This window comes from Eublepharis macularius, chromosome 9 (genome assembly GCF_028583425.1).
Source record: "Eublepharis macularius isolate TG4126 chromosome 9, MPM_Emac_v1.0, whole genome shotgun sequence".
Classification (NCBI taxonomy): domain Eukaryota; kingdom Metazoa; phylum Chordata; class Lepidosauria; order Squamata; family Eublepharidae; genus Eublepharis; species Eublepharis macularius.
The window spans coordinates 31975835-32003745 of NC_072798.1; the positions used below are offsets into that span (position 1 = coordinate 31975835).

The following is a 27911-nucleotide window of genomic DNA, read 5'->3' on the forward strand; positions in this document are numbered from 1 at the left end:
GGGCGTGGCACTGGGCGGTCTGCTCCTGACGTCATAGGGGGGCCAGGGATTCTGCAGGACCCTGCTCTGTGGAAGGAGGGGCGGTATACCTCACCCAGACTCCCTCTCAGTCCACTCGCTGGCCTGCTCAACCTGGCCTGCTTACCCTCTGCGTCCTCTTTCACCTCCTCCTCCCAGAGCTCTCCTCCAAACCTCCATGCTTGCATCGCACCGCTCTTGCTCCACATCATCACTCCCTACTCACACCCACCACCACAGGGCTCTTCCCAGCCAGCTTTTATAGGGCTTCCTTCTACTGTCCCACCCCTCTTCCAGCCTGGTCTTGGGCTGCACCAAGCAGTTGCAGCTGGGGTAGCTGATCTGGCCCCACTGACCAGCACCAGCTGTGCCTTGTTCCCTGGCTGCCCAGCCTCCCTGCCTTGGCTGATTGCTGCAGGCCTGTCCAGCTGCAGTCCCCTGGCTAGCAGCCCGGCCTGCCTGGCTGAGCTGATGGCTGAAGGTGGGTCCAGCTGCGGCTCCTTGGCTGGTTGCCCAGGGCTTCCTGCAGAGTGCCTCCAATAGCCCCACCTGGAGTGGCTTGGCTTTTGGCAACTCCTGGGCCAGGCTACTATTTTCTAGCTGGGGCGTGGCTTTGGGTTGTTGGGGCTGCTGCTGCTTCTCCTCCTCAGGTAAGGTTTTTGGGTGGGTGACTGCTGGGCCCCCAATCCCTCTGCCCTTGCCCCCTTCTGCCTTGCTTAGTCCCCTTTCCTTCCCCAGGGGAGGGGGACTCGCTGGCCTCCTTCTGTCTCCCCCTGCCTCCTGAGGCCCTGGGCCTTTGCCCCTTGCCCCTGGCACAGGCAGGTTCTGGCTCCATTTGCCCATGGGAGGGGTTGACCTGCTGTCCCCCGGCTGCCCCCTCTGCTTGCCAGTCAGACCGGTTGACCTACTGTCTGCTGGCTGACCAGTTGACCTGCTGGCTGCTGGCTGCCCCCTCTGTTTGCCCGTCGGCCCGGCTGACCTGCTATTCCCTCTTGTCAAGTCTGGGGGCTGGGGCTCAGACCCCGGACACACCCCCCCACTTGGCTTTGAGTTGTGGGGGTCCGGTTCAGCCTCGAACATGCGGGACATGAAGTCCGCGTCCACATGCCGTGCCCCCTGGCGGTATTTGATGGTGAATTGGAAGGGTAGGAGGGAGAGGTACCACCGCAGCACCCTGGGGTTGTGCGCCTTCATGCGATGGAGCCACTGCAGGGGTGCATGGTCTGTCAGCAGTACAAAGGGGTTGTTGGCCAGGTAGTACTGCAGGGCCCCCACCGCCCACTTGACCGCTAGGGCCTCCCGCTCCACCGTGGCATAGCGCTTCTCGGCGGGCTGGAGCTTCCGGCTTAGGAACAGAATTGGGACATCCACGCCATCCCGCTCCTGGGTCAGCACAGCCCCAAGGCCGGTGTCCGAGGCGTCTGTGGCCAGTGTGAAGGGCTGGTCAAAGTCCGGGTTCCATAGGGCCGTGGCATTGGAGAGGGCTAACCGCAGGTCCTTAAAAGCTGCCTCTAGTTCTGGGGTCCACCGGACTTGGTTGGGCAGCCCCTTCCTTAAGCTGTCCGTCAGGGGCGCCGCTCGGGAGGCAAAGTGGGGGATGAACCGCCCGTAATACCCCAGCAGTCCTAGGAATCGCCGAACCTGCTTCTTGGTCTTGGGCTGTGGGGCGTCGGCTATTGAGGCCACCTTGTCCGGTGGTGGCCTGACTCGTCCTCCCCCGACCACAAAGCCCAGGTATTGGAGTTCCTGGAACCCCAGGTGGCTCTTTTTTGGGTTCGCCCTTAGTCCAGCTCGTTGGAGGGCCCTTAAGACGGCTTCCAGGTGTTGGAGGTGGGTGGGCCAGTCGGGGCTGAAGATAATAATATCATCAATGTACGCCATGGCGTACGCCCGGCACTCTCCCAGCACCTGGTCCACCAGCCGCTGAAAGGTGGCTGCTGCCCCATGCAGGCCAAACGGCATCTTCTTGAATTGGAAGAGGCCTTGGGGGGTGGCAAAGGCCGTCTTCTCCCGGTCCTCCGGCCGTACGGGCACCTGCCAGTAGCCCTTTGTTAAGTCCAGGGCCGACAGGTAGCGGGCGGACCCCAGGTGGTCCACCAGCACGTCTGCTCGGGGCATGGGGTAGGCGTCGAACTGGGCCACCTTATTCAGTTCACGATAGTCAATGCAAAACCGGGTGGTCCCATCTGGCTTGGGCACCAGGACTATCGGGCTCCTCCAGGCACTTCGTGAGGGTTCGATTACACCCAGCCGGAGCATCTCGTTTGTCTCCTTCTCCACTGCCTCCCACCGCTTCCTGGGGATGGGGCGCCAGGTAGCCCGGGCTGTCTGCCCCGGGCTGGTCGGGATGGCATGTTGAATCAGGCTGGTGCTGCCCGGCCTGCGGGAGAAGACCCCGGTAACCCGTGCACAGAGGTCTCGTAGCTGGGCCCGTTGAGCTGGATCGAGCTGGGGGTCTACCTTGGGCTCCTCGAACTCCGGGGCTTCGGAGGTCCATGGCAGCTCACTGTCAGGAAGCTCCAACGGGTCCTCGGCCACGCCACACTCCTCTTCTGGGCGCTCATGCCACCGCTTCAGGAGATTCACGTGCAGGGTCCTCCGCCGACGCCGGCCAACCCCACACTGGACTTCGTAAGTAGTGGGGCCCAGCACCCTCCGGATCGGGTAGGGGCCCCTCCATGGGTCCCCTTCCTCTCTGGGGAATACCGAGTGGTGCACCAGGACCTTCTCTCCCGCCTGGAAGGCCCTCATCCGTGCACCCCGGTCGTAGGTGGCTTTCTGCTTCGCCTGGGTGCGAGTCAGTCTGCGGTTCGCCTCGGCTTGAGACTGTTGCACCCGGTTACGGAGTTGGCTTATGTACTCCCATGCGGTGGGCGCAGGGCTGCTGGCCTGGGGCGCCCAGCGTTCTGTCAGCCGGGAGAGCATCCCTCTTGGCTTGCGCCCATACAGCAGCTCGAACGGGCTGAAGCCAGTGGAGGCCTGCGGGGTCTCCCTGAGGGCAAACATGAGTGGGTCGATGTACAGGTCCCACTGATGAGGCTTCTCCCGTGTCATCTTCTTCAGGGCCTCTTTGATGGTCTGGTTCAGCCGCTCTGCCAAACCGTCTGTCTGAGGGTGGTAAGCCGAGGTGAACACCTGCCGGATCCCCAAACTCTGGCAGAGTTGGCGCATGGCGGTGGCACGGAACGGGCCTCCTCGATCTGTCAAGATTTCATCTGGCAGCCCCACCATCGCGAAGAACTTGGACAGTGCCCGGACCACCCCCGGGGTCTGCATGGTCCTCAGCGGGATGACCTCAGGGAACCGTGTGGCGTAGTCCACAATCACCAGGGCAAAGCGGTGGCCCCGGGGTGTGCGTGGCAGCGGTCCGATGAAGTCCATCGCGATGCGTTGGAAGGGCGTCCCCATGACGGGTAGTGGGGAGAGGGGGGCCTTCGGTGGGCGGCGGGCTGCCACCCGCTGGCAGGTGGGACACGAGCGGCAGTGGGCCTTCACGTCGGCATTCACGGAGGGCCAGTAGAACTGCTCAAGGATCTTCTTCAGGGTCTTGTGGTGCCCCAGATGCCCGGCCCACGCATGCTCATGGGCCGTGCGGAGGACTTCGGCCCGGTAGGCAGTCGGCACCAATAGCTGGCGGACCTCCCCCTGGCCACTTGGGGCGCGAGCTATGCGAACCCAAACCCCTCCTTGCTTCTCGATGCGCGGGAGCCGTTGGGACCTCCGCTCATCCCGCACTAGCTCCTCCTCACGAGCTGCCGTCTCTCGTAAGCGCTGCAAGGACTCATCTGCCCCTTGGGCGTCACAGAATGGGCGATCGGCCGGGGGCCCAGCTGGGTCTCCAGTCCGTGGTTCTGCCCCTGGTCTAGTAGAGGGACCCTCTCCCGGGTCGTCGGCCTCCTCCACTTGCAGAGCGGTGGCAACTTGGGGGTCTGTCAATTCCCCTGCTGCCTTCAGCCGAGACCCGGCTATCCCTGGGGTATCTCCTCCCAATTTCTTCGCTGCCTGCTGGAGGAGCCTGAAGAACCCTGGGGCATCTCTTCCCAGCAGCATTGGCACGGGTAGGTGAGCTAACTGGGCAACTTCCATTTGGTGGCGGACCCCTAGGTACTCTATCGTGATTAGGGCCGTAGGGTACGGCTGGGTGCGGCCCATCACATCCGTCACCGGGATCCAGCGGTGCACTGGGGTAGCAGCTGGGAGGAGCTGGGGCCGAATTGCTGAGACTGCACTCCCAGTGTCTAACAGGGCTTGTAGGATCAGCCGGCCTATCTTCACGGTGGCGCATAGACTCTGCACCTGCTTGCCAGGCGGTGGGTTATTTTCCCAAACGAGGGCACAAACCCTTGGCAAGGCCTCCGTGAGCGCGTCGGCTTGCAACCGCAGCTCCGCTGTCTGTGCTAGTTCCACTGGAGCGGCTGGGTAGGCTGCCTCCAGCTTTCCCCACATCCTATCCTGGCGTTCCTCCAGCCACAGTCCAAGCTCCGCTGGGGTGGCGGCCTTGGGAGGCCGCCCCTTGACTGGCGCCTGCGTTGGAACGTCTCTCCCCGTACGGGCCACCAACTTGTCAGGGCTTGCCACCGCTGCCACTGGGCGTGGCACTGGGCGGTCTGCTCCTGACGTCATAGGGGGGCCAGGGATTCTGCAGGACCCTGCTCTGTGGAAGGAGGGGCGGTATACCTCACCCAGACTCCCTCTCAGTCCACTCGCTGGCCTGCTCAACCTGGCCTGCTTACCCTCTGCGTCCTCTTTCACCTCCTCCTCCCAGAGCTCTCCTCCAAACCTCCATGCTTGCATCGCACCGCTCTTGCTCCACATCATCACTCCCTACTCACACCCACCACCACAGGGCTCTTCCCAGCCAGCTTTTATAGGGCTTCCTTCTACTGTCCCACCCCTCTTCCAGCCTGGTCTTGGGCTGCACCAAGCAGTTGCAGCTGGGGTAGCTGATCTGGCCCCACTGACCAGCACCAGCTGTGCCTTGTTCCCTGGCTGCCCAGCCTCCCTGCCTTGGCTGATTGCTGCAGGCCTGTCCAGCTGCAGTCCCCTGGCTAGCAGCCCGGCCTGCCTGGCTGAGCTGATGGCTGAAGGTGGGTCCAGCTGCGGCTCCTTGGCTGGTTGCCCAGGGCTTCCTGCAGAGTGCCTCCAATAGCCCCACCTGGAGTGGCTTGGCTTTTGGCAACTCCTGGGCCAGGCTACTATTTTCTAGCTGGGGCGTGGCTTTGGGTTGTTGGGGCTGCTGCTGCTTCTCCTCCTCAGGTAAGGTTTTTGGGTGGGTGACTGCTGGGCCCCCAATCCCTCTGCCCTTGCCCCCTTCTGCCTTGCTTAGTCCCCTTTCCTTCCCCAGGGGAGGGGGACTCGCTGGCCTCCTTCTGTCTCCCCCTGCCTCCTGAGGCCCTGGGCCTTTGCCCCTTGCCCCTGGCACAGGCAGGTTCTGGCTCCATTTGCCCATGGGAGGGGTTGACCTGCTGTCCCCCGGCTGCCCCCTCTGCTTGCCAGTCAGACCGGTTGACCTACTGTCTGCTGGCTGACCAGTTGACCTGCTGGCTGCTGGCTGCCCCCTCTGTTTGCCCGTCGGCCCGGCTGACCTGCTATTCCCTCTTGTCAAGTCTGGGGGCTGGGGCTCAGACCCCGGACACACCCCCCCACTTGGCTTTGAGTTGTGGGGGTCCGGTTCAGCCTCGAACATGCGGGACATGAAGTCCACGTCCACATGCCGTGCCCCCTGGCGGTATTTGATGGTGAATTGGAAGGGTAGGAGGGAGAGGTACCACCGCAGCACCCTGGGGTTGTGCGCCTTCATGCGATGGAGCCACTGCAGGGGTGCATGGTCTGTCAGCAGTACAAAGGGGTTGTTGGCCAGGTAGTACTGCAGGGCCCCCACCGCCCACTTGACCGCTAGGGCCTCCCGCTCCACCGTGGCATAGCGCTTCTCGGCGGGCTGGAGCTTCCGGCTTAGGAACAGAATTGGGACATCCACGCCATCCCGCTCCTGGGTCAGCACAGCCCCAAGGCCGGTGTCCGAGGCGTCTGTGGCCAGTGTGAAGGGCTGGTCAAAGTCCGGGTTCCATAGGGCCGTGGCATTGGAGAGGGCTAACCGCAGGTCCTTAAAAGCTGCCTCTAGTTCTGGGGTCCACCGGACTTGGTTGGGCAGCCCCTTCCTTAAGCTGTCCGTCAGGGGCGCCGCTCGGGAGGCAAAGTGGGGGATGAACCGCCCGTAATACCCCAGCAGTCCTAGGAATCGCCGAACCTGCTTCTTGGTCTTGGGCTGTGGGGCGTCGGCTATTGAGGCCACCTTGTCCGGTGGTGGCCTGACTCGTCCTCCCCCGACCACAAAGCCCAGGTATTGGAGTTCCTGGAACCCCAGGTGGCTCTTTTTTGGGTTCGCCCTTAGTCCAGCTCGTTGGAGGGCCCTTAAGACGGCTTCCAGGTGTTGGAGGTGGGTGGGCCAGTCGGGGCTGAAGATAATAATATCATCAATGTACGCCATGGCGTACGCCCGGCACTCTCCCAGCACCTGGTCCACCAGCCGCTGAAAGGTGGCTGCTGCCCCATGCAGGCCAAACGGCATCTTCTTGAATTGGAAGAGGCCTTGGGGGGTGGCAAAGGCCGTCTTCTCCCGGTCCTCCGGCCGTACGGGCACCTGCCAGTAGCCCTTTGTTAAGTCCAGGGCCGACAGGTAGCGGGCGGACCCCAGGTGGTCCACCAGCACGTCTGCTCGGGGCATGGGGTAGGCGTCGAACTGGGCCACCTTATTCAGTTCACGATAGTCAATGCAAAACCGGGTGGTCCCATCTGGCTTGGGCACCAGGACTATCGGGCTGCCACCCGCTGGCAGGTGGGACACGAGCGGCAGTGGGCCTTCACGTCGGCATTCACGGAGGGCCAGTAGAACTGCTCAAGGATCTTCTTCAGGGTCTTGTGGTGCCCCAGATGCCCGGCCCACGCATGCTCATGGGCCGTGCGGAGGACTTCGGCCCGGTAGGCAGTCGGCACCAATAGCTGGCGGACCTCCCCCTGGCCACTTGGGGCGCGAGCTATGCGAACCCAAACCCCTCCTTGCTTCTCGATGCGCGGGAGCCGTTGGGACCTCCGCTCATCCCGCACTAGCTCCTCCTCACGAGCTGCCGTCTCTCGTAAGCGCTGCAAGGACTCATCTGCCCCTTGGGCGTCACAGAATGGGCGATCGGCCGGGGGCCCAGCTGGGTCTCCAGTCCGTGGTTCTGCCCCTGGTCTAGTAGAGGGACCCTCTCCCGGGTCGTCGGCCTCCTCCACTTGCAGAGCGGTGGCAACTTGGGGGTCTGTCAATTCCCCTGCTGCCTTCAGCCGAGACCCGGCTATCCCTGGGGTATCTCCTCCCAATTTCTTCGCTGCCTGCTGGAGGAGCCTGAAGAACCCTGGGGCATCTCTTCCCAGCAGCATTGGCACGGGTAGGTGAGCTAACTGGGCAACTTCCATTTGGTGGCGGACCCCTAGGTACTCTATCGTGATTAGGGCCGTAGGGTACGGCTGGGTGCGGCCCATCACATCCGTCACCGGGATCCAGCGGTGCACTGGGGTAGCAGCTGGGAGGAGCTGGGGCCGAATTGCTGAGACTGCACTCCCAGTGTCTAACAGGGCTTGTAGGATCAGCCGGCCTATCTTCACGGTGGCGCATAGACTCTGCACCTGCTTGCCAGGCGGTGGGTTATTTTCCCAAACGAGGGCACAAACCCTTGGCAAGGCCTCCGTGAGCGCGTCGGCTTGCAACCGCAGCTCCGCTGTCTGTGCTAGTTCCACTGGAGCGGCTGGGTAGGCTGCCTCCAGCTTTCCCCACATCCTATCCTGGCGTTCCTCCAGCCACAGTCCAAGCTCCGCTGGGGTGGCGGCCTTGGGAGGCCGCCCCTTGACTGGCGCCTGCGTTGGAACGTCTCTCCCCGTACGGGCCACCAACTTGTCAGGGCTTGCCACCGCTGCCACTGGGCGTGGCACTGGGCGGTCTGCTCCTGACGTCATAGGGGGGCCAGGGATTCTGCAGGACCCTGCTCTGTGGAAGGAGGGGCGGTATACCTCACCCAGACTCCCTCTCAGTCCACTCGCTGGCCTGCTCAACCTGGCCTGCTTACCCTCTGCGTCCTCTTTCACCTCCTCCTCCCAGAGCTCTCCTCCAAACCTCCATGCTTGCATCGCACCGCTCTTGCTCCACATCATCACTCCCTACTCACACCCACCACCACAGGGCTCTTCCCAGCCAGCTTTTATAGGGCTTCCTTCTACTGTCCCACCCCTCTTCCAGCCTGGTCTTGGGCTGCACCAAGCAGTTGCAGCTGGGGTAGCTGATCTGGCCCCACTGACCAGCACCAGCTTGCCCCCTTCTGCCTTGCTTAGTCCCCTTTCCTTCCCCAGGGGAGGGGGACTCGCTGGCCTCCTTCTGTCTCCCCCTGCCTCCTGAGGCCCTGGGCCTTTGCCCCTTGCCCCTGGCACAGGCAGGTTCTGGCTCCATTTGCCCATGGGAGGGGTTGACCTGCTGTCCCCCGGCTGCCCCCTCTGCTTGCCAGTCAGACCGGTTGACCTACTGTCTGCTGGCTGACCAGTTGACCTGCTGGCTGCTGGCTGCCCCCTCTGTTTGCCCGTCGGCCCGGCTGACCTGCTATTCCCTCTTGTCAAGTCTGGGGGCTGGGGCTCAGACCCCGGACAGGTAGGTGGGTGAGAAAAAGCAGGAAAAAGGGAGAGGTTATTGGGGCTTTCAGGGAAAGGAAACAAGAAATAGTGGGGGAGAAGGAAATGAGATGACCCCCTGCAAGTGTTTGTGAGTCCCTCACTTGTTTTATTATATTGTACAATAAAACGAAAGAAATTAAAATATTAAAACGGCAGGAATTTTCTCTCCATCTCCGGGAACAATTACTTCCTTTAAAAGCCTCATCTCCCTCTTATACTTTAGGAATGGAATATTACAAAACTTTCTATTGAATATGATTCTGAGCCATTTGGGAAGGAGAGAGATGCAGCAATTAAGAAGCTGGCCAGCGAAGCAGGAGTTGAAGTCATTGTACGAATTTCACATACTCTATATGATCTAGACAAGTAAGTTACCACTTTTGTGAGTTTAATGGAGAAAAGTCAGATGTTATGCCATATGCTATTATTAAGAAATGCTGGTGGTCATGAATGAATGCATATATTTGAGATAAAACTGAGCAGAGCTCTTCTGAATACATCCTTCTTTATGGTTTCTGCGACAGAACTCCTAACTTTATTAACAAATACTGATTGGTTTGAAAAATATGTATTGTCTTTCTATATGCTGAGATTTTCTCCCCTACATGTCCCATTTTTCTTATAGGCGTTTAAAAACCCAGTTGTTAACCTTGAAAAGGTTAACATGAAAAGTAATCCCAGGCAGATGAGTGACAGGAACAATGGGTTGGGTACTATGAATATGTTCCGTTAATGACAGCACTATACTCAATCACAAGTAGTCTTCCACCAGAAGAAAGTGCTGCTGCTAGCAGAACAGAGTTGTAAGAACCCATTTCATTTAGCTACCTGTGAGAAACAAGTCTGTACAAGTGAAGAGTCTATAGATTTGGCTTGCTTTACTTTTGTGAAGCAAAAAATCTGTATCAATACAGAACTCTGCATTGTGTTGAATTGTGTAGAATGTTCCCCAGCTAGCATTTTCATGTAAAACTGGAGTGTGTGTGCATGTGTGCGTGCATACGTGTAAGGGTGAAACGTTCCCATAAACCTCCTCACTGTTAAACATTATTGTTCCCAGGCAGCTTGAGTTCCATTTCTCTCCTCACTTAATCACCTCTTATTCCTGGTATTATAGTATCAGCCAACTTGGGATCATGCTGCGAACAACGATTCAGCTAAGCAAAAATGTTTTGAATTTAATTCAAAGTAAGGGCAAGAGTTTTGCTGTCAGGTTGGGCGTGGCCAGGAAGCTTTTGTCCCTGTTTGCAGCATCCCTTCATCAAAAAGAGCATTTTGAAGGGAGCAACAATATTTACAAAATAAGCCCCCCCCCATTTTCATATAGCCATAATTAAAAACCTCTTACTGAATTTTGGAAATTATTCCTAGCTGGCCATTCAGCATACTGAACCCCCCAGCTAGAACGTTCTGTGAAACATGGTTGTTTGAACTTTCTATAGAAAGTCTAAATAAAAACCAAACTATGTGAGCTTAAACCAGTCTAAGTGTAGTCAAATTCTATTAAAATCATGTGGAAAGGAAGGCACTATCACATCATAGGTCCTTCTGTCTCTGTAAAGATAGCTGATGTTCATCTTGGTCATATGCTAAAGGCATAATTACTTTTGGCTGCTCATTCAGATACACATTTTAGAGCTACACATTCTTACTTCTAATATACAAATATTGTTAGATTAAATGAAGGACACAGAGTAGCAGATTTTGGCTCTACAATCTGCCCCCTACAGCTGCTTAAATTATACTAGAATTATAGAAAAATATACATAAATTGCTAGTTGTTGAAGGTTCTAATGATAAGAGAACCTGCTTCTTGTAGTAATATCCTAGTAACAATTTTATTAGACTACATTTTAAATCTTATAATGGGGCTGTGGTGTTCCTTTTCAGTGGCCTGGCCACCTTATCAGCTCTTCTGTAGACTGTCATTTACCATTAATTACTTTGTTGGAGTATCTTTCAAATCCCACATTCTAAAATAACTTTTGGCTGTGCATATTACACTTTTTTCCTGATAAGGAATTCAGTTAATACTCCAAACCATAAAATAATAGCGTCTGTAGAAATAAGGTAATTCATATTACAAGATAAATATATAATTGCATTAGAAAATATAGTACATTTGAACAAGTATATTCTAACTAAATTTGGGCTTCTGTGTACATAGGATTATAGAATTAAATGGAGGACAACCACCTCTTACCTATAAGCGATTCCAAACTCTAATCAGTCGAATGGAACCACTGGAGATGCCTGTAGAAACAATTACTGCAGAAGTAATGTCAAAGTGTACTACCCCTGTTTCTGATGACCATGATGAGAAATACGGTGTTCCTTCACTGGAAGAATTAGGTATTCTCAGAGATTTCTTCCTTGTAAAATCTGTATATCTATCTGGGGAATTAGTCGTAGGAAACTAATGTGTTTTTCTTATCAAATACTAATATAATGGAACTGAATTGCAGGGAGGGGTGAGGAGATTAAAAAAAAATCATTATGCTATTGAAAGCAACTGAGGCTATAATGAAGATGTAAAAACCATGTGTTATATACTACCAGCTAAGTCCATTCTTCTTTGTATTCCCATTCCTTCAGATCATTTTGATCCCCATAGGCTAATGGTAGGAAATACAGGACCCATGTGGATAAGCCACATGAATGGGTGCAGTTAAAGCGAATTGGGTGAAATCAGTAGAACAATAGTAGAATTACCAACTGTACCTACTTTTGCTGAGGTGCATCTCCAGTGAAGCAAGGCACTTGTCTTGGCTACAATAGCCTCCTGGTACTCTGAGAGGGGCACATAGCACCACAGTGGGCATGGGATGGTGTTGCTGCTGTAGCTGGTCCTGAAGTTGAGTCGATTGTCCTGAGAAAATGAGGAAGCAGCTTTCAACTTCAGCCTGCATTCTTATTCTCCCCCCCCCTCCCGTTGAGTCTATATGCAGCAGAATGTGGTAGTAGAATGATCGGGTAGACAATGCCATTTTAAAATGAAAGTAGAGGACAGTTGTATTCACTGCTCCTCTGTGTAAGCCCCCGCCCCCCAAGAAAACCACATATGTGGAATTGAGATAGTCAACCATTTGCCTACCATGATGGTTTTCTATTTGTAGAAAGCTTTTTGCAAAGGGAAGCATTCAAAACTGTACACACATACCCCGAACTCTGAAGTGGTGGTGTTCATTCTTCAGTCTCATGCTGCCGCAGATGTTGATTAGGTCTGTTTCTCTCAGTTGTAAGCTTCAGCTACTCTTTGGGCTGCAGCTTGTCACTTGACTATTTTAGGGAGTAGGAAGAAAATGGTACTCCCTCAAGGCAAATCATAAACTGTAATTCAGGCATAAATTATGCAAATGAAAAAAGATTTGCTTTGTATAATTGTATTTGATTTTATCAGTCTTAGAGAAGATCTCACCATTTGTCCCTGTGTACTGCAGTTACAGAATCATACAATAAAGCTGTAAAAATGAGCCTCCATTCACTGTCTGTACTAGAACACAGAATGGTCATAAATACGTGGAACTAATGTATATCATTTCAGAGAACGTGGCATCTAGTTGGGGACAGGAAGCACTAAACTCCATAAAAGTGCTCTATGGGGTAAATATTGTGTAGCAGGCTATCATATGAGATGAGATGTTTGTTGCTGATATTTCTCAAAACAACTTCTAGAAATGAAACAACCAAGATTTGAAAAAACAGACTTTACAGAGCAGCATGTGATTCTCTACCTTCCATTCTTTTGACTGGTGCTTTGAATTTTTTTTGAAAGTGTAGCTCTTTGAAGAGACCCTACCTGCCTAACATCCCTGATTTTCTACTTAGAAGTATGAAATTAGGCAGGGTTTGGATTAGGGTTTAAATAAAATGAGGAGTAGAAAACGGATAGTATGTGTGTCCTTTTAATCAAGGTACAAGATTAAAAGGTGAAGTTCTCATTACAAGATTGGCCGAATTCACATTACCTCCGCGCGTCCCGGTGTTGCACTAAATGTCCGCGAAACACCCGGAAGTATAGCGTCTTTCAAGCGCGATTCAGAAATCGCGCTTGAAAGACGCTATACTTCCGGGTGTTTCGCGGACATTTAGTGCAACACCGGGACGCGCGGAGGTAATGTGGATTCGGCCATTATTCAGTACCTCATTGTTGACATTATAGCAGTGCTGCAACAGTAGTCATATGTTGTTTTTATATTCCAGGTTTTGATACAGATGGATTGCCTTCTGCAGTATGGCCAGGTGGAGAAACAGAAGCTCTTACAAGATTAGAAAGACATTTAGAAAGAAAGGTGTGTTGCTGATCTTTCACTATTATTAATAGAAACTTGAGCATCTTTTAACATCTTAGCTTAGGAAGGAATTTTTGGACCTTTACCATCTGCAGTGACTTTAATTTCAAGGGTTTAATTGTATGCATAGATTGTAACTAATGTCTTTACAGTATATAGAGCAAAATGTTAGTCTTAAATCTTTGGACTGCAAACCCTGTGGGATCACAAAATTAGTCTCATTTACCAAAGAGGCTTTTATTGATAGAAATAATCACAATTTAGCTACTTGTTTTATCTTACTAACATTTAAAACCGCCATAGATTTTTCAAAGGAATCATTATTAAGTGGTTCTTGTACTATTGCTATGTAGCGTTCATGCTTGTCTCTAAAACCTTTGATACAGGAGAGCCAGTGGTACCTATTAGAATTCACAGGTAAAATATTAAATCTGATAATTCTGAGTCATGCTGTGATCCTGAAATGCTGTATATGCAGTCAGCTGTTAGCAACTTTTGTTGCTGGTGCTGGTCTTGGTGAAGTACAAAGATTAAATGGAAATTTTAGGAGATCTTTTTTTTTCTCTTCAAGGCATGGGTAGCAAACTTTGAAAGGCCACGAATGAATGCAAATTCTCTCCTTGCAAGTCCTACTGGTCTTAGTCCCTATTTGCGATTCGGCTGCTTGTCTTGCCGCCTCTTTTATTTCAAGTTAACTGACTTGTACAAAAAGGTATGAATGAGCTTACCTTGAACTTGTCATACTTCTGTATAATAAAAACTTTGACCCAGGTTCAAATTCCAATTTTATTGAATTATTTTCCATATGCTTTGATTCTTAGGTGAAGAAGAACAGCTCTCCTCCCCTTTCTCTCTATGGCCAGCTACTGTGGCGTGAATTCTTCTACACAGCAGCCACTAATAATCCTCGCTTTGACAAAATGGAAGGCAATCCCATATGCGTGCAGATTCCATGGGATAAGAATCCTGAGGCTTTAGCAAAATGGGCCGAAGGCAGGACAGGGTTTCCTTGGATAGATGCTATTATGACTCAGCTTCGTCAGGAAGGTTGGATCCACCATTTGGCCAGACATGCAGTGGCATGTTTCTTGACTCGAGGTGATCTGTGGATTAGTTGGGAAGAAGGAATGAAGGTACATTTTTCCTTTAGTGAATTTCTGCTGTCATTTCAGATTTTAGTAACCAAAAAGGCTAGTCCCGGTACAAACTAAGCAACAGAAGTGGGAACCACCCGGGAAAACACACCAAAAATGTCTACAATGCAAATAGTAATATATTCAAGCAACTCATACAATACATACACAGCCAATAAAGTGCAACGTGCTTTTTTACAATATTTGTGCAACTCTACAATGCTTAAATATACTTATGACCATGTATGTCAGTTTAAACATAATCAGGAATTTATAGTCACTGTGAAAGCATGAGCCCCACTCAGAGAGACTCCGGGACAAGCTGAAGAACAGTTTCTCAAATATTTCCAAGGTAAGTATCTTCTTTCCTTGTCTTCCTCAGCTGAATCAACAAAGTGGAGACACAGCAGTTTGGGCAGATACTTACCTTGGAAATATTTGAGAAACTGTTCTTCAGCTTGTCCCGGAGTCTCTCTGAGTGGGGCTCATGCTTTCACAGTGACTATAAATTCCTGATTATGTTTAAACTGACATACATGGTCATAAGTATATTTAAGCATTGTAGAGTTGCACAAATATTGTAAAAAAGCACGTTGCACTTTATTGGCTGTGTATGTATTGTATGAGTTGCTTGAATATATTACTATTTGCATTGTAGACATTTTTGGTGTGTTTTCCTGGGTGGTTCCCACTTCTGTTGCTTAGTCATTTCAGATTTTGGCTTGTTACTTCTTACATTAGTGTTTTAAATGCTTTGAAGCATTTTTTTTTGTCATGCATCTTAGTTTCACACAACAACTTGTGGCTGGCTGTGGTAAGACTCTTTCTGTACATGATTCTATATGTCATTGTATGATATAATTTTTGGCCATCCTTTGAATAAATAGCCTTGCATTATATATTGCTAAGCCTGCGGAGTAGAATTTTAGTCTCTTGTCACAACAGCTATAAACCAGACGCATTTATCGTTACATAACTTCAGCAATTTTAGTTAAACAACAGCATCTAGTGGAGAACTGGTATAATTACATGTCATCTAGTCTTGTATGAATTTTCTCCTACTTTATAGTTAAGGCCATCTGCAAGGCATACCAGAAGGAGAGCCAGTGTGGTATAATAGTTAAAGTGCTGGACTAGGATCTGGGAGACCCAGGTTCAAATCCCTGCTTTGCCATGGAAGCTTCCTGGGTGACTTTGGACCAGTTACACACTCTCAACGTAATGTGCCTCGCATGGTTGTTGTGAGGATAAAATGAAGGAGAGGAGACCAATGTAAGCCACTTTGTATCCCCATTGGCAAGAAAGGTGGGGTGAATACCTAAATAATAAAAAGCTAAAGGTAGTCCTAAGTAATAAGTGAGATGATATTATGGGTTTGATCCTGTGAATTGGCTTTGAGATCTTAATCATAGAATTGAGTTGTGAATCTTCAGCTGTTAATAGTTTTAGATTATACTGTATTAACATGAGCCTTTAACAGATACAGATCTCCCAGCTCACTTACAATAGCTATATTTTTATGGAAGCCTGTATAAACACTGAAGGTGTTTTGCTGCTTGTAATCATCATATATACTTTGAATAGGAGCTTGTATTGAAATTTCCTTAGTACTATCAATCAAAATGATAATGGTGACAGTTCTCGGAAAGTGTGCCATACATAGCTTAACAGTAAACACAACTTACTAATGCTTTGAAAATCTAAAAGCAATTTGTTGAAATCATCTTTGTGTTCAGATTTAATGTCATGTCTGTTCTCTCCCCCTACCTCCCAGGTGTTTGAAGAACTGCTGCTGGATGCTGACTGGAGTGTAAATGCAGGCAGCTGGATGTGGCTGTCTTGTAGCTCCTTCTTTCAGCAATTCTTCCACTGCTACTGTCCTGTGGGTTTTGGCAGAAGAACTGATCCTAATGGAGACTATATCAGGTTAAACATTATTATTGAATATCAGCAGAATTAAGCATTCAGTTTATCAAGCTGTACCATGTAAGACTCTAATTTGAACCTTTTATCTTTTGGGAAGGCGCTATTTACCTGTTCTCAGAGGGTTTCCTGCAAAATACATATATGATCCTTGGAATGCCCCTGAGGGTGTCCAGAAGGCTGCAAAATGTATGATAGGAGTGAATTATCCTAAGCCAATGGTAAATCATGCAGAGGCAAGTCGCCTGAACATTGAGAGGATGAAACAAATCTATCAGCAACTGTCACGATACAGAGGATTGGGTATGTTTGGAGCTCTTTGCTTACAGGACAGTTTACCTGTAGCCACAGGATCTGGATACTATCAAAGTGTAGCTACTGATCTGTAGCAGGCTGGCTAATGGTTGGTGAAAGGGAGGAAAGAAGGGCTCATTCTTTTAGGCCTTTTCTTAGACTTATTTCATGGATTCTGTAGTGTGTTTCACTTAAATTGTCAAAAACAGTTCTAAAGAACATTTCTCAAGTTTAATTCCCTTTATGATAAAGTCACTACATTAGCTAGCATACTTGCCTGTAGGGCAACATTCTCAGCAGCAGCACAGATTCAAGGTTGTTGCTCACTCCTTTGAATTCCTTGAACAGGGATGTGCTTTATAAGGTGTTACAGGAGGCACTGTGTGCTTTTTCTATATATAATTTAGTTTTCTTCACAATGGATAAGGGATACTTTCATTGATCCAGTACAGTTGACAAGCTTTCAAAGTAGGTAGTCTGTTATCTAAAAAAGACAGAGTGCCTATCAATATGTGTGAAGTATTTGCTATAGGACTGATTGACAAATCAATTAGTTTAAACAGGAGTTACTCTGCACAAGATTATACTATTAATTTTTCAGGTAACAATGCTTGATGACCCTTCAGAATTCTGTTTGTTATCATATCCCTGTTACTGCTTGTCTACTTTATGCTTTATTTCCAAGCATAAGATTTATATCATATATTCTGTGTATCAGTTTTATATTTTTAAATAAGCTTACTGATATAGTGAAGACAATATTCAGGGAATTTAGCAACTTAACTTGATCTTTGGAGCAAGGGACATATTTGGTTGCTGTGACACGTGCCAGCAACCAAATGTGTCCCTTGCTCCAAAGAGAATACATGGTTCTGTTCTATAGGCTTTTGCATATTATGTATTTATGGCATATACAGCTGGAAAAACTTTATCATTGTCCTATGAATGCTCAGCTGTAATATGGGGTATTATTTTCACACTTATTTTTATATTTTAAAGTACTAAAGCTAAAATAAAAATGTTAGCTTTCATACTTTCAAATATAAAGAAAGGTACAGCCAGCTTATTTTACCTAGCCATAATGGGCTTTGTAGTGTTGCATGGTGTAGTATAATGCTATTATCTATTACAATAATATTTATTTTGCTGTTTAGTTAACATTTGGGTAAGCAAAAGATATTTGCTACTGGCGTTAAAACCATCAAGCAGTTTCATTTATATGTATAACCACAGTTGCAGCATCATATTTCTCCAAAATTTTCTTGCACATACATTCATACAATCATTTCATTAGTATTTTACCACCATATTTTTCAGAAATAAAAATGTCAATAAACAAAGCTGCTTTTTAAAAGCAGTCTGCATGATCTGTTACTAAAGATCAGCTTTCATTTACTGATAGAAAGACCAATGGAAAGATGTATATTAAACACAAGATTTTTTGTTCTCCATTGTAAAGCTAATGCACTTTGTTTTTTGTTAGGCCTTCTTGCATCAGTGCCTTCTAATGGGAATGGAAATGGGAATGGTGGCCTAATGGGATATTCGCCAGGGGAGAATCTCCCTGGTTGTACCAGTGCAAGTGGTAAGTTATACTCTGTTTAAATGTAAGCATGAGAATGCAAAATATCAACATCTGCATAAGTGTAAAAATAACATTCGATTTATATGCCGCCCTTCAGGATGACTTAACACCCACTCAGAGTGGTTTACAAAGTATGTTATCATTATCCCTACAACAACAAACACCCTGTGAGGTGGGTGGGGCTGAGCGAGCTCCTAGAAACTGACTGACCCAAGGTCACCCAGCTGGCTTCAAGTGGAGGAGTCGGGAATCAAACCCAGTTCTCCAGATTAGAGTCCTGTGCTCTTAACCACTACACCAAACTGGCTCCCAAACTGGCTCTCTAAGTGTACCAGTGGAAGTGTAATAAACTCTTATAATAAAATACCACCAAGTTTCAACTGTCTTACAGCAATCTCTCAGGGAGTTTTCAGGGCAAGAGATGAGCAGAGGTGGTTTGCCATTGGCTTCCTCTGCATAGAAACCCTGGGCTTCCTTGGTGGTCTCTCATTCAAGTACTGACCATGGCTGACCCTACTTAGCTTCCAAGCTCTGATGAGCTTGAGCTGCACATAAAGGATTACAACTTCTCTTCTAAGGTATGAGTATTCATACCATAAGTCATTAAAAAAATGTTTAACTCTAATTTGTTTACAAAAAAAGTATTTATTATTGGTTTGGATGCAACCGGTTGTGAAGACTAAATAGCATCTAGGCTTTTCTTAAGAAGGGGTGGTAATTTTCATTGATTTCTCCCTTCCTGCTGCAGCTCACTGAGCCTCTCCGTTTTTTCCTGGAAGTCAGTGAATCCTGGAAAACAGCTTAAGGGGCGCAAAGTATTCTTGTTTAGACTGTGTGGTAGTAAAATGTACAGTCCAAATAAGATTAAAAAGGAGGAAAGAAATGCAGCCTCATTGGTGGTGTGTACAGCTCCTACTCAGCACAGAATGAGATGTTTAAAAAAAATCACATGTGCATTGATAGATTTACTATAGAATAGGTTTTCTATATCATATAGAACATACACTTTAAGGTTACAAAAGTTAAAAATTGTGTTCTAATGTAAATGTTAGATTTAAATGTTGTTTTTCTGTGCACTTATCCATGAAGGATACAACAAATACCTTTATAGGTTACACTGAACCAAAGGGAAGAGTATTTACAGTTCAGGGTATATAGGGCTGGGATCAGCTGCTCATGCCATAGTATTGTTTGAACACAGATAAGATTAAGAGAGTAAGTTAGAAGCTTCTTCACACATTTGTAGGTTCATACAGTCAAGACTTCATGCTCTGAAAAGGCTCTTATAATTTAGTCTATTCTATATGTCTTTAAAACCAATTTGTAACTTGTGGGCTGAAATACATTCATCTCTTTTAAATGACCTACCATCCCAACTAGAATGAATTTTATTTTGTGCATGCTAGTGCTTCTGCATTGCTGTGGGAAAGGGATACTAAGCAAATGAACTATTGAAAGGAAACTTTTACTTGGCCAAACTAACTCTTCCCAGAAACAAGTAGAGTTGACTGTTGATTTTCCTGCAGGATCTCAAATGGGAACAAGTGAAGGCCATACAGGAAATATTCAAACATGTGCCCTAGGAGAATCTCATACAGGAACAAGTGGAATTCAACAGCAAGGTAGGATGGCTGCAAAAATATGTAAAGCAAAAACTTAACCAACTTTTTGTTTTTAATTTAGTAATGCTTGAGAGTATTGTAATTGAACATGGTCATTGAGAGACTGCCTGTCCTAATTGTGTTAAATGCACACATCAGCAGTAAAGATTCTTAAATATTGTCATAGTAATTGTCCCTAAGTCCAGCAGATATTTGTTCAGGCCTGTCCAGTTAGAAGCAAGATGAAGTGAAGAACATTGTAAGTGAACATGTAAACTTCAAAAAAGGAAAGATCATAGTCATATTTGCGTAACTGGGCATAGCATCCATATAAATATGTTTAGGTTAAGGATGCTCTCAATAAAGATGTTGATATATGTAGTCTTCTCTGGATTACAACCAGAGACACTGGACAGAAGAAATTTCAGTGCTTTATTTTTCCATGAAAAAATGAAAAATTTCCTTTCCTTAGGTTCATTACTTTATAAATTAATTACAATGAATAGATGTAATTGGCAATACGATATTAGACAAGCTTAGTAGTTTCAAATTTGCAGTTAATATTTTTCAGGTAACTATAAATTGGAATTGTGAAAAAAATATTTGTGTGCTTTGGTTTGTAAACAGAAGTGGGCTGAGGATAAAACACCAATATATATAATAATCCAAATGAGAACTAGTGTGGTATACTAGTTAGTGTCAGACTAAGATCTGGGATACCCTCATTCAAATCCCCATTCTGCCATGAAAGCTTGTTGGAGGACCTTGGGCCAGTCCTGTCACCCTAACCTATCTCACAGGGTTGTTGTAAGAATAAAATGGAGGAGAGGAGAAATTATGTAACTTGCATTGGATCTCTAGTAGTGAGAAAGGTGGGTATAAATGAAATTAATCAAATTACGAGTTCACCTGTGCAGGTCAAATCAAAGCCAAATATAAGATTCGTATTTATATCTCTCCTTTTACATAGTGGAAGGGAAACTGTACTGACCTGTTTGAGATGGAACTAATAAGTAATTCAAGTGATGAGGTGCCAGTGGACAATTACATCCACAGCATATCATGCACAGTTCTTTGGGTATGATAAAATCGGTGTGTCAACAATTTTCAGGGCCTGTTGTTTTTTCTTAAAGTTAAGTGTGAAGGAAGTTCATGCTATATTGTCTTTAAATTTTAGTAGAATTTTTTAGTAAAAATAATTTCCATATTAAGCTTTGAATCCGAGTATAACATTTAAACCACATTTGATTTGTTTTTGTTCATTTCAAGTGTTTATTCATTACAAGCTGGGTCTTAAAATTAATATGAAACACTTAAATTTGTTCACTAGATTTAAGTAAAAAACAATCATGCTAAGTTAGATTCTGGTGATTTTTCTGAAAAACCCAACTAGTGTGATTACAACCTAAGAGATTGCACTTCAAAGTCTTTTTGACTTCAAAGAAACTGCAATGGCCCTATCAGTCTGTGATGCCTTAAGATTTAAGGAATAATGCTTTAAATTGCTTACATATTCTATATATTATTTAATTACAACATAATGAAAAATGTTCTTGAGTTGTTTCCAGCATTTTTTTTTTGCTTCTCTTTCCATTATGCATTTAAAAGTTGTTTAAATGTTTCATTTAACAGGTTACACTCAAGGGAGTGGTATGTTGCATTATGTCCATGGGGACAATCAAAAAGCACACTTAATCCAGCAAGGTATGTATTTGCTACACTTAATGTTTGGTCCAACTGTCTCTGTTCAGTGATTGATATTTTTGTTGGAAGCTGCCTTGGATGTTCTTCTGAATAAAAAGTGCGATACAAATAAAATACGCAGAATTTCAGTCACTTAAAAGCAAACGAGATTTTTTAAAGTAGGTATTTGGTTTGAATTTGCAGGAAGAACATCCCTTGGCACTGGAGTTTGCACAGGAAAACGCCCAAGTCCAGAAGAGGAAACTCAGAGCATTGGTCCGAAAGTCCAGCGACAGAGCAGTAATTAGTTTGGTAAAGATAAAAACTCTGAAGGAAGCTAATTAATTATAGAAATCATACTCTGTTCCTGTCAGAAGGAAAACCTGAGACTGCCTCTTAACTTCCACTGGAGAAATGGACCAAACACCATTAAAATCCAACACCCTTTTCAGCTGTGGTCAAGAAAGTCCCGTCATTCATTTTGTGCTTCTAGCAGTCATTTTTAGAAGTGCCCTGAGTGTAACTGTTGTCGGTTCAGCTACACTTAGTGTTTATTTTATAATAAACTGTGTATTAACTAGATTATTCTTTTGTGTTTGTTGAATTGCATCATCCACTTGAAGTGTACCAGCCATGGGGAATGGGCGTGGGGTTAATTTTTATGTACCCAATTTGTGTTTTGAATTGACAGAGTACATTTTTCTTCCTTTGCTGGTGTGATCTTCCACAGCTGCACTTCCTGCAGCTGTATCTTTTTTTCCTCCTAAAGTGCAATAGACCTAAGGTTGTGTTCGGCTTGTTGGCATAGAATGGCCCCCCTGTGTTCATATTATGCTCTCCCTTAAGAAGGAACATCTAGATGTGCACACACACTACAATCTGTAGCTGCATTGTATACCTATGTAGGTAGGCTACAGTATTTTCTGTGCTTCTCAAATCTTTACATTGCTGCCATTGGGCCTCAGATAGCAGGTTTATCAAGCTTGTGTTTAGAATAAGACATAGCCAAACATGCTGGAAGGCACATTCTTTTGTCCTGAAGAAGTTACTCTGTTCTACCCTTTTCTTGATCAGTGTAGCTGGGACCATCTGCTGTCTTGTGTATCTCTGGGGCAGAATTTTGGGCAACTAATAGAGAAAAGTGCCTTAACCTGGATAGCCCAGGTGAGCCTGAGCTCGTCAGATCTCAGAAGCTAAGTATGATCAGCCTTGATTAGTAATTGGATGGGAAATCTCCAACGGAGACCAGAGGCAGGCACTGGCAAACCACTTCTGTCAGTCTCTTACCATGAGAAACCCACCATGGGTTGTCAGCTATGATGTGAGGGCACTTGCCATTCATGAGAGAAAAGTGCACAAGTAGAATCATAATGTATATACTTATTTTATTTTACAAAATTTATACCCTACCTTTCTGATCTCATAAGGGCCACCTAGGTGTCTAACAGATTAAAAACATGTTATAAAGCACACATGGAGTTGAGGGGGCTCCATCTTCCTTAGTACAGTGTCTCTATGAAGAACCCTAAATCATGTGAATTCTTAACTAGCTGGTATAGAAGGATGAAATAGTTTTATTCTCATATCTTTATGAAAAATGGTCAACATGAAACAGTGTTCCAGCAATAACTTGGAAATAGGAGTTTGTAGGTACTGTGGCATTAAAATTTGTAACGTACCATGAAGCCAGTATTTATTGTAAATTGGCACTCTTCTGTAAAATTTCCCTTTTTGCTTCCTGGCTGATTTAAATTATAAAAAAGGAACTTAGATGAAATTCATCTGTTTGCTCAGTAATGGATTTTTATATTCATTGTGTACATGCTGACTCTTTAATTTCACCCTTACAGGCACACCAGTCAGCCTACAAGACTGCAAGTGTAGGTCTAAACTTTTAGGTCAAGCGTAGCTAATCTTGTAATATTTCCCATTCTGAGACTGTAAAATAGAGGTCTTTTGGGAAATTGTCTTTCCTAATGAAACAAGTTTTGACATGGAGTTTGGGTATAATCTGAATAAATTAATAGACTCCTCAAGTACTGTGGAGGCTTACAAAATGTCCATCTAATAAAAAAGTGTAGAATCTCATACTGTTGTCTTTGGTGGCCCTGCAATAGATTTGCATAATTTCTCATTATGTACCATCTCTTACCGAAAAACTTAGTCTGTCAATACATCTGTCGTCCTCTGCTACATCATTTGCCGTTCCTTTTGCCGCACCTTGAAATTCATTGTTTGCCTGTTCTCCAAAATCTCTAAATCTGTCATTTTTGTTGATCTCTGCTTACTTTCCTGCTTGTTTGTACTACTTTTCATTGTTAGTTTAAAAAATCCCCACTGCAGTGTTATGGCACCTTACACGCCACACAAGTAGTACAGTACAGTACAGCAGCCATTTAGTTGGCAAATACATTAACAGGAGTATAAGCCTCTATTGAAATGTAGATCACTAAAATAAAAAGATCACAGTTAACAAATATTAAGGTTTCTGTAAGACATATAAGTCTTAACAAAATTCCATAAATTCTAACACAGATTTCATAGGAATTAATTCCTAATGGATTGATTCGTTTTTTGTCTTGCAGCACTGCTGAAAAGAGGATCCATACCCTAAAATCTCTGTGAAAATTTTCACTTCATATTTAAATTTTAAAAATTTGTGAGAGTACTTGTATTGAAATGGGCTTTTGCATAAATTTATTTTCACATAGGCAGAGTTGTTGTAAACAAGTATAATTTGTTTTGGGAAATGCATTGTTTCTAACGAGCATTTCTTTGGTTTTTAAACTTTTAATGACTTTCACAAAGGGCAAATAGAGATTTGTAAATAAAGCATTTGGTGATGAGTTTCATTACTTAATGTAAATATAAGCATTCATGATTAGTGATAGACTCATCAATATATTTTTGATATTTCATTTATGATTTTCGGCAAAGGTTTCAGTAAACAGATAGAAAGTGTTCAGGCATTGATGGAAACCTTTATCCTTTTCAGATTCAATATTTTTAGACTTTGGGCAGTATTTTTGATCTCTTTATGATCCAAGTTCTCTTTTAAAAGTGTCACCTGTTATGTCTATGTATAAAGTATGGTAGCATTGTTACTGTATGGAAATACAACTGTATATAAGTCTGATATGCCAATATTTTTGTTAAACTATGAAACTGTCATGTATTTTGTCGAGTCCTTGTATTTCCCACTGCTTTGTTCAATCACAGTGAGGATGCCCTTGTTAATAAAAATGTATATATTGTTTCATTTAAGCCTTATGTCTGTGCAGATTCTTTGCTGTTCTTGTTAACAACTTTTAAGAAATGATCAATTCTCAAGAGCTGTTTTGGTCTAGGGTTGTTTATAGCTTGAAGATAAGTATTTGTACACTTCAGAGGAGCTAACTATAAAAGTTCTTGATCTGTAAAATCTGCTAGCTGATTTTCAAAACTATTTATTCATGAAGGTGTTACCTTCTTGTGGATTTGAGCTGCCTGTTCTATACCAATCACAGATCGGAACTCATACAAAGGTAAACTTAACAAATCTGTTTGGGAAAGATGATCAAGAGGATCTGTCATTACAAAAATGTGCTTTTCTAAAGAATGAAAAAAAGTTTCATAGAATGGTACAGATTTAAAAGAATCTACTTTATTTTTATCACACTTCCCCAAAGGCCTTGCTTCCATTTTGACCCACAACAGCCCTATGAGGTAGATTAGGCTAAGAGAAAGTGATTTTGAGCTTCCTAAACTGAGCAGGGATTTGAACCTGGTCTCCAAATTCCTAGTCTGACCCTGTAACCACTGCCTACTTACTGCCTCTCTGCTAAAGCTTGCTAATAGAATGGGACAAGAATCCCACAAGGGGGCAGACAAATTGTCCCCCTCAATTGTTGAATGAGCTCTTTTCCTTTCACTTGACAGTAGTTCTGACCTTCTATGTTCCTGGAGCATATTCAGCTTTCTCTGGGATATTTTGGGGTGTTTTCTTTTGGTTAACCTACAAAGTCATTTTTCTGCAGTCCCCAGTGTCTATAAAGACCTTGCTACTTCTGTGATTGGCGGGGTGTGTGTATGTGCATATAGTGGCGGTAGATGTCATCTGTACAAGTATAGGTGACAGTAGCCGCAGATGAGCAAGGTGCTATCCTCCTCCTGAATTATGTCCTATTTCCATCTTGAACTATCTAAACCACCTTTCTTTTTGACTCTGAACTCCTTTGTTCAGGCATTTAAATCAACTAAGAGATAGTTGTCTGTAAGCATTGTGGTGTTGCCAAACAGGAATTAACCTCCAAGAGATATTCTGGTCTATATTTCAAACATTGCTGGGATCTCAAGAGAATTGATGGAACACGTTTGAGAACAGGAACAGAATGTTATCATCTTGTTTTGTGCTTGCTTTTTGTTTGTTGAAATACTAGTCATTGTAGCAGAATTGCCAGGACAGAAGTAGAGCTGTTTGTGGTGGTAGAGCGCTGAACAATTAAGGTCAAGGGTTGCATGCCCAATCCCAATCCTCCCTTTTACTAGCCTTGTTTGCAATATAATGCACATGTAACCTATATGTACATCCTTTCATCTGTTTGTAAGAAAGAGCCAATGTGTGTTGGCTTTGGATCAGTACTTGGATAAATGTGGGGTTTAAATCACACATTCAGTTGCACATGAATTGAAATTAATATGAGAATTACATAACACATATCAAGAAAAATCATGCGTACACTGTTCACATTCACTGTAAGTTGTAAATGGGGTTACATAAACCATTGAGGGGGAGGTAAAATACCCCTCTCCTGTGTTGTACTACAGGCTCAGGGTTAGATGAGTAGCTTCCTGCTCGGCGTTCAGTGATAGACTTCTGAGATGCAGCTAGGGTAATAAAAAGCTGCTACTCTAGTCTACAGGTCAACAGACTTGTGCTATTGTACTATACACGGGGGTTTCAAATTGATTCCACCCTTCTCTGGGCCATAAATCTTTGTGGATGCAAACATGTAAGCCCATATGCAGTACTTCCTTGCTCTAAATGCTGAAAAATGATCAAGTTGTTGCTGTTTATTCTCTCTCAAGCCTGCATTCTTGTTGACAGCTCTTATGTGCTTGGCCCATAGATGGTGCTGTGAGAGCGGAATTTTTATTTTTCTGCTGCTTCCATAGAACTGGCAAACAAAATGATGTCTCCCTGCCCATCTCCAATCCATATTCCAAGGGTGAAAAACAATATCTCTGCTGTGAGGAGAAATACTGTGTTAATGGTTATCTTAAAGTGAAATGCAATCTTTTAACAGAAAACAAAGATAACCTCTATTTAAGGCATCTTTTTAATTTTCGAGAACTATGACTTGCTGGTTATCTGTCTTGCTGGAGAAGAGATTGACTGATTTTAAAAATTGTATGCTTTAATCCTAAACCAGAAAATGTTCCTTTTGGCCTTTAAAGCTGTATGTAGTATTCTGCTGAAGGTGTTATGTTCTTTGCATTTTTGCAAGTAACTGTAGATAACGGAATTTAACAATACACAATGATTTAATCACAGTAATGATTTTTTACTTGTGCTCTAGAGCAAGAACAGTAAACTCATTGTTTATTCAGGATATGCAACAAACAAACCAGATATTTTTTATGTCCTTAAAGTCTGCATGTACTTAAATTTACCTGTTTTATTTAACGATGTAAATAATTCTTATTCTTACTACAAGAATCTATTAATCTGAATTATCAAGATGTAGCTGGTGTGCCAGTTACCTGTAATATCTTACAAATGAAGAGGATCTTTAAGAAAACCTGTACCATGCCTATTGGAAATTATCAAAGTGACTAACAGAACACTACAAAACACAAAGATTACATACAGTTAACAAAACAGACCTCAGGAAAAAGATCTTGTATTCTAATAGCCAAGTGGTCCTGGTCTCTGGATACTTAAATCTGGAGCCAGGAACAGACAAGACAAATCTTCCTACATACCTGAAAAGTGCCCCAGGTTTGCAGAAAAATCTGAAATCTGATTTTAAAACTAAAATGACAAAAGGAGCACCTGTAACTTTAACCAGATGTCCTCAAAGGCTGTTGCCAGGCAACCATAACAGTTTGGCCAGTATTTGGTTTCTGTCAGGGAAAGGGGAGGGAGAGGCCTTTTCCAGGGCTGTTTTGGCCTTTGAAGGAGGACTCACTGAGCCAGACCAAGAAGCAAATATCAGGTGACCTGATGCCACGTGGCTTGCATGACTCACCCAAGCCTGGCTGCTTGCAACTGCTCAACAGCAGATCCCTCTCACAAGCCAGTGAAGTGTTTCGAGTTTCAGAGTAGGATGCGGGAGACCCAGGTTTGAATCACCGCTCTGCTGTAGAAGCTCACTAGGTGGCTTTGATCCAGTCACACATACTTAGCCTAACCTGCATTTCAGGATTATTGTGAGGATAATATGGAAGCAAGGAGAATGACGTAACTTGCTTTGGTTTAGTTCAGTTTTTTCAGTGTTTAGCCCGCCCTCCCCACAAGTGATCTCAGGACGGGGTACAACATAAAATACAATTACATAATAAATTTTACAATAATATTCAGCAATTAAAATCATATATATACAAAAACCTCTGATGGTTTTTGCCCCCAGCATACAAAGAGGAGACAGACAGGGAGACAGACGAGCTGTACTCGAATACTGGAGACCGGTGGGAGGCTCAATGA

At 45.4% G+C, this 27911-nt stretch overlaps 1 protein-coding gene across 1 annotated transcript in view; it reads left to right on the forward strand.

Annotated features, from left to right (window-relative positions):
- The window catches only part of CRY1 (cryptochrome circadian regulator 1), a 59122-nt gene extending 34632 nt beyond the window's left edge, over positions 1-24490 (forward strand). The window contains exons 3-13 of the mRNA XM_054988042.1: positions 8939-9081; positions 10883-11067; positions 12919-13007; positions 13579-13719; positions 13829-14140; positions 15915-16066; positions 16164-16366; positions 17841-17942; positions 19469-19564; positions 21176-21247; positions 21431-24490. Coding sequence (XP_054844017.1) covers positions 8939-9081; positions 10883-11067; positions 12919-13007; positions 13579-13719; positions 13829-14140; positions 15915-16066; positions 16164-16366; positions 17841-17942; positions 19469-19564; positions 21176-21247; positions 21431-21534 — 1599 coding nt within the window. The 3' untranslated portion in view covers positions 21535-24490. The remainder of the gene's footprint in view (positions 1-8938; positions 9082-10882; positions 11068-12918; positions 13008-13578; positions 13720-13828; positions 14141-15914; positions 16067-16163; positions 16367-17840; positions 17943-19468; positions 19565-21175; positions 21248-21430) is intronic.
- Positions 24491-27911: the final 3421 nt, after the last annotated feature.